The sequence below is a fragment of the Pagrus pagrus genome, assembly GCF_965226575.1.
Source record: "Pagrus pagrus genome assembly, chromosome: 21".
NCBI classification, from domain to species: Eukaryota; Metazoa; Chordata; class Actinopteri; order Spariformes; family Sparidae; genus Pagrus; species Pagrus pagrus.
Genome location: NC_140208.1, coordinates 8860852 through 8868002, shown reverse-complemented (window position 1 = coordinate 8868002; position 7151 = coordinate 8860852). Strand labels below are relative to the sequence as shown.

General features: G+C 41.2%; 1 protein-coding gene across 3 annotated transcripts in view; it reads right to left on the bottom strand.

Annotated features, from left to right (window-relative positions):
- Nucleotides 1-753: 753 nt before the first annotated feature.
- The window catches only part of ctbp2l (C-terminal binding protein 2, like), a 106608-nt gene continuing 100210 nt past the window's right edge, over nucleotides 754-7151 (bottom strand). For all 3 annotated transcript variants that reach the window (XM_084343046.1, XM_084343047.1, XM_084343048.1), the window contains 3 exons: nucleotides 5794-5921; nucleotides 5185-5302; nucleotides 754-2587 (listed from right to left, as the gene is read on the bottom strand). In XM_084343046.1, the coding sequence (XP_084199172.1) occupies nucleotides 2407-2587; nucleotides 5185-5302; nucleotides 5794-5921 (427 nt within the window). In that variant the 3' untranslated portion in view covers nucleotides 754-2406. The remainder of the gene's footprint in view (nucleotides 2588-5184; nucleotides 5303-5793; nucleotides 5922-7151) is intronic.

The following is a 7151-nucleotide window of genomic DNA, read 5'->3' as shown; positions in this document are numbered from 1 at the left end:
AAGGCGGCGTGCAATGACGCAAAGTAAAAACACCTGATAATTCCCCTTCAAATTAGTTAAAGCTAAAAGTAAGGAGCCTGTTTTGAAATTGTAAGGAGTAGAAAGTACCGTTATTTGTGTTAAAATGTAGGAAGTAAAAGTAAAATACTCAAGTAAAATACAGATACCTGAAAAATTAACTTTAAGGTGCACTATGAAGCTTTAGTGAAGAAAAATTTTGACTCTTCGTTTTCATGACCGAATAAACAAACAACACAATTTCATACTGTTTTACTTTGTTTATATGTGGCGGACCCTGCCACCTTTCTAGTTTCAAACTGTGTTCTGGTGACCTTATTTCCTCTGAAAACAGCTTGTTTATTCAGATATGGAAAAAAAATTTACATTTGAGTTTGTTTCATTACCTCAATAATATTGTAAATATAAGAATTTGAATTTCTTCAAAAACTACATAGTGCCCCTTTTAAGTACACTAACAAAGTATTTGTACTTTACTTCCCACATCTGTTAAATAGTTTACAGGTTAGTAAAATAACCTTCTACCCTTGTGAACCTTCATTTTCTCGGTGTTGGATTTTTATGAATTATTGCAGTCACACTTCATTTTCTGCTCTTGGGACTAGTTTATACTTTGGCGCCCCCCTGTGACAAAAACATCAAAGTTAAAGGATGACACACACATCATGTTAGATTACAGTCGTCATCACTACTGCCAAAACAACATACAGGACAAAAAGTGTCAGTACAGACAGCTGGTTCTCAGAATCGTATCTTTTTATTTGAACTGCACTGAATGCTAAATGTTCACCTTGTACAAGAAACAAATACAAATACTCACACTAAAAACAAAAACATACTGCTGGCTGCCTCTTCTGCTATTGTCGGGACACTAAGTAGGAGTTTCTGCTATTGCTCTTACAGAGAACAGGATGCCCCAAAGAACCTGGCCTTCAATAGAACAAAGAAAATATAAGAAGGAGAGAAGAGAGAGAGAGAGAGAGGGCGGATCACATAGGACTATGGTTATAGGAACATTTAACTAGGCAATACAAATCTAACAGGACTCTTCAAAACTCTTTAACACCAAAAACGTGGGATGCGCCTTGTATATAAAAATACCACAATGGAGAGGGGATGAGGGAGGAGAGAAAATATCCAGACTAACCGGATTAGTCTTATCTTTTTTTTTTTTTATCCTCAAAGACAAAATTCTGGGAATAAACAATATCTGCAAAAAAGTGTTTTCCTGAGTCATTAAGAAATGAAGTTTGCTTTAACCCTTTCCTGTCTTCAGCGGGAAATGTGCTCAAAGAAGCGAAGGGGGGGCGGGTTATTGTATCTGTGCGATGAAGCGATCTGTTGTCCGTCGGCCGTCGTCAGAAATATCTGAAGAATCAGCTGAAGTCACACCGACTTCCTTATTTTTATTTTTTTTATGATTATAAAAATGTTTCCTTCATCACAGCTCACAGTCACGCCGACACGTCACCAACTCTTCACAACTAAAAAGAAAAAAGTTCAATACTTCTCAATCCATATAACCTCAAAATTCAGCTACAATCAAATATATAAAGAGTGTTTAGTGTTTATGTCGAGATGTACTGGAGCAACTTGAGTTTTCAAACCCCTCACGCTGTGTAGAAGTGCCCTCAAGTGGTGAAATCCTGTAACTGCGGCTGTGTCAGCCGTCATACTGTATGTGTTCCTGCCAGGAAAGGGTTAAAACCCACTCTAGATTACTATAACTGATGAGCAATCTTTTCCTTTTATTTGACGAATGATAAATATATATAAGTCAATAATCCATTTTTAGTCATTCACACTAAAGATCGAAAGAAAAAAAAAATTAATAATTCTCTTCTGAGGCATAATGAGGGGCCTAAACAACACACATTAGTTACATAAGGAGGGTTGGAGCGGGGTGGAGGAGAGTTGGGGGAGGGATCAGGGGGGAGCCGGGGTGGAGGGGAGAGTAAGGTCCAGTAGCACATGATGCCAAAGTTTTTCTCTTGTTCGCCCAGCGGTGTGTTGAGATGTGGGCCTACGTACCCATGAGCTCTGAGGTGTAGAGGGAGGCGGGACAGAGTCTCATCGGGTGATCCCGGAGCACTAAAAACACTGGACTCTGTGTCCACAATCATAGGCATGTCCCGAAGAAAAACAAAACAAAAAAAAAACATCATCAAAGAGTAAAGTCGGTACTGAGCCCAAAGAGACAGAGAGTAAAAACTAAAACGTTAAAAGTACAAATTCCCCCGGAACACTTCGTTTGTTCCCAGTTTGCCGACTGATTTAACAGGCGGCCCGCTTGTGTCGCTTCACTGTCTCTTGGTCCCAGTTGGTCGGTTGCTTTGTGATTGGTTGGTTCTGAGTGTCGACGGGCCGGGTGACATTTCCCTTCTGCTGCTATTGCTCGGTGAGGTGCTCTCTGGTCTCGCCGTGTTTGGAGGGCTGGTTGGGCGACGGGGCCTGGGAGGGGTGTGTACCAGAGGGCAAGGTGTGGGCGATGGGCACCCCACCTGGCACCATGCCCTCTAACGCCCCCGGCATGCCGCCCGGAGCCACTCCAACTACACCCGGCGGGTATCTGGGGAAGTGGAGAGGTCAGAGGTTAGTGTTTATAGAGTGTGGCGTGCTCACAGCTTTACCAGCCCACATTCCCAACACCGTGAAACACGGGATGCTCTGACATCTAGTGATACAACTGGCTCTTTTCTGCCACAGGAACTTTTTTCAGGGAACTCTTTCACTGCAGTTCAACCTGCTATTAAAGTAAATCTTTCTGATGGTTACAGAATGATTGAGGTTGATTTTTCTTTTACTATTTTTTAAGCATGAAAAAAAAAAATAATAATGATGATGATGCCAGCTTCTCAAATGTGACACTTGAAAGTAAAAATATCTTTGGGTGCTGAAATGTTGGTCGGACAAATCAAGAGATCTGAAGATGAAACCTTTGAGTGGCATTTTACACAATAAAACATTAACTAAGAAACCTCGAATAGCTCGTTTGTACTCACTCATAGATACCAGCCACTGATTTTTTCAGTCAGAGCCATGCATTATTCTCTGAGAAATTAATGAAAATCTTGCAATGTTAAAGAAATTTTGACAAAAAAAATATCCCTGAATCAATCGACACTAAGATAACTGTTCCCATATGGTTTGTACTTAAACTGTGTAATAACCAGAAAATACACTAAGCAGATCCTACTGAGATACTTCCTGTCTTTTTCAAAATCGGTTAAAACCTCACACAATTGCACGATTTTACCGCACTACACTTTGTAGTCTCACCATGTAATAAATAGAAGGCTTTGACCCACATTGTTCATTGTTAATTGTTGAAGCAGAAATGTCACTAAACAGGTTATAAAGCAAAGCAAGCTCTGAGCTGCTCAAAGTGACGACTTCTAACTGTTGTCAGACCAACATTTCATAATTCAAAGACGTTCAGTCCACAAAAAGCAGCAAATGGTCACATTTAAGAAGCTGAACTCATCAAATGCAAAGATTTAATCCTTTACGGGTGTAATTTGCCTAATTTTTATGGTTCCAAAAAGGTAGTGGTTTAGTTCCTGGGACTAATTGGTGGAAAAGAGCCATTTCATTACAATATTCTGGGAGAAAATATAAAAATACTACGGTGCCCCTGAAGGGTCACGGTGGGAAAACTGTTTTGCGTTCCCTCAGAATAAGTTCCTTCTGATCCATAGAGAAAGGCGGAGCTGTGTTATAATAAAGCATCATGTAGCCTACAGCTCTCCTTTCTGTCGTATCTGCATGAGAGCGTTGCCCTGGAAACTGCCTCGGACTGACAGCTGTTCCTATGGATCAGAGTCAAAGCTAAAAATATTACGAGGAAACGCAAAAAAGTAGTTTAGAATAAAATCCCCAGCGTGGCCCCTCGAGGGCTCCGTACAATAAAAGCATTCAACCAGAGAGGGGAGAAAGGACGATGCAGTTCAGAGACATTTACTCCAACACAATTCCCCATAAAAACCCGTAAGAAGGAAACCACAGAGCATGACTCCATCCATGAAACCGCATCTGAATAGCTTCATGTCATGCTACTGGGACACTCAAAAAGCCACATTCGCTACCATCCATCTCTACTTTGTGTTCAGTCAGACAGGTGAGTACTTGGGGGGGGGGGGGTTGTATAGAGGGGGACACACATCAGGTGAGCTCAGGTGAGAGGGTTCTGATCCGGGACCTCCAGACGGAGAGGCTGTGGGCCCGGATTGGTCGTATTTACCTGCTCCTGATCTAGGCATTAATTTTGTCTTGGGGGACACAGGTTGTTACGGCCGGGAGAGTTTGGTTCAGGCTGCGTGGAAGAAGCACATGGAGGTGGACATGCTGAGATCAAGAAGAGCCCACAGGGGGACATGTGGGCAAGAGAGTTACCTTTCTACTACTACAGAGGACAGTTAGTGAGGGGGACTAGGGTCTATATCAGGGTGGGGAGTTCATTAAAAACGATAAATGTAGGGGGAAAGTGAATAAACATGGCATTTTAGAATTTCCTCATTAACATAGCAAGAAAGACAAGTAACAGGGACATTATTAACAGTAATAACTCCTACACAACACCCACTGGAATTAATGAAATATGTAGAAATAAGAGCACAGGTTACCCTCTATGTTAAGGTCCTTGTAATCAGGTAATAAGGCATTTAAAAGATAGATACTTATTAGCATTTTTATGTGTTAATAAGCCAATAAACAGGTTGATAATAGCATATCATTTACATCTTCATTGTTAGATTATAAGACATTTATAAGCAGTTTATAGACAATTGAATTTCACCAACTTACTTATTATATCATGTCAACTTTTAATACACCATTCACCCCATTACAAGACACTGTACCATCAAACTTTTTAAGAAAGTTATAAGGCCTTTATTAATGTTATTAAAGTTTCTTTTGTCTTATAATCCAACAATAAATATGTTCACAATACTATTATTAACACATAATGTTAATAAGCACCATATAAAGACTTTAAAGAGCCTATAACCTATTGACTTACAGTTGTTACAAGGACTTTAATATAAAGCATTGCCAAAGCCCCGACAGTGGTATAGAAAATATTTAAAAACATTTGATAATTTTTGAAAATGCAGGGCAGACTTTAACAGTAGCTGAGATGGAAAGATGGATGTTAACGAGCCATACCTGTAGGCAGCGCCGTTGAGCTCAGGGTGAACACCCGGTTGATCCATAACGGCCCATGGTGCCGTGGTGACGAAGAACTCCTTGTTGACGCAGTTTCTTAGGCTGTCCGGGATACGGCCTGTCATATCAGCCACACACACACACACACGCACATGCACGAGTTAAAGCCAGTCAAGCACACATGAATCACACACTCTAAAAAGGCCACAACTTGTTACAGGGAATGAGTGACCAGATGACAAAGTGTTAATGAGTTCAGACGGACAAACGTATCGGGCTCGGATACACAAATGCAAATTAAGATCATTTAACAATGTGGATGTTTTGTGGTGGGCCAGCCTCTGGGCTCTGCTCGGCTCTGTTCTGCATCAGGGAGCTAATGATGACATCTATTAAGAGGTCCAGATTTAATAAAAGCTGCCCAGGAGCTACTGAAGTGGAGATGTGACATCTGGGAACGAAAGACGTGCAACAGGTCACATAGTAGGGTGAAGCTGAGAGGTGTGGGGGCGGGGGGGTTAGTGAGCCTGACTGTGAGGCAGTGGAAGGTAGGGAAAAGATTTAACGTCGTGTTTGTTAGAACGATTTTAAATTTGTTCATGCGCGTACCGGTGATGGCTCTTCGGATCTCGGTGGCAGCTGCCTCCCTCATCTCCAGAGAGGCCTGCTCGCTGTACCAGGCTGTGTGTGGCGTGCAGATCAGGTTGGGAGCGTCTTTCAGTGGGCCCTGAGCAAAACTGCAACACACACACACACACACAGGGTAAAGAAAAGAAAGAAAAAGACAAATGAGTAAGAGTTTTTAAAGTCCCGCTCCATTTAATGCGTTTTGGCTATTGGTACTTCATCTGTGTCTGACAGTCACTGTGCAGGATGATTGATGGTCTTGATGATAGAAGGCAGGTTTCAGATTCATCTCCTGAAGGACGAGAGTTTAATTGCGTCCGCCTTAAATCAAGTTCAACACGTGAGCAGGTCGTTTTAAAATGTAAAAAAATCGACTGAAAAAAACAAACATAACATGACTCCATACAGCTCATCCAGCATTTCCTGAAGCCACAATTTACCCCCTTGATGCACGGTCAAGCTCGCGCACCAACCGTAGACGGGGGGAGCGCTAACGTTTTTAGCTTAGCAGCTACAGTGAAGATTTCAGCTTACAAAAGGGTCTAAATAACGTCTGTTCAAATCAATTTGGGCTTCTCAGGGCTTCAGGAGACTTGGATTATACTGAACCAGCTGTATGGAGCCATTGTATGTTTTTTGGTTGTATTATAACATTTTAAAACAACGGACTTTGACTTTTTATTCTTGGGTGAACTTATCCTTTAAATACTTCACATGAAAAACAAGTGCACATTCATAACTTCTGGAAATGTTTAATGTGGAGAATGATTGCATGTCATTTGAAGAATTTGGAACAACCATATTATATTACTGTCGTAGTTTTATACATTTTATAATATTCCAGGGTGTATCTGTAAGCCTTTCATGACGGCAGAAATGTCATAAAAACATTATGTGAGCAATGGCAAATGGAAGAGAGTGTTTTCTGGCAGATGAATTACTTTATTTTTAGCATGGATGGACAAACAGTTGTTAAATTTCACAGTTGATAGCGGGACTGTGACACTGGATTATCTGTCCATGGAGCACCATCACTTCTTTGACAGTACAAGCTGGTGCATTAATATATTGCCACGGGCAGTTCTTTGTGTTTAGCTTCGTGTGAGAGCATCAAATATGACAGATGTTATTCATTATCAGGGCAATCAGAAAGCCCGTTCATGTGCATCACCGAGTTTGTTATTCGAACTAATTCCCATTTAACTTCTTTCTAAAACATAAAAAGTTTGCGCACAATTTGCATGACAAGTGTCCAGAAAAAGATGGCCGACGGGTAAAAATGCCAGATCCTGTAATTCACACGTGCCACAATCTGCTTCCTCCTTTGCCAGAACTTCCTT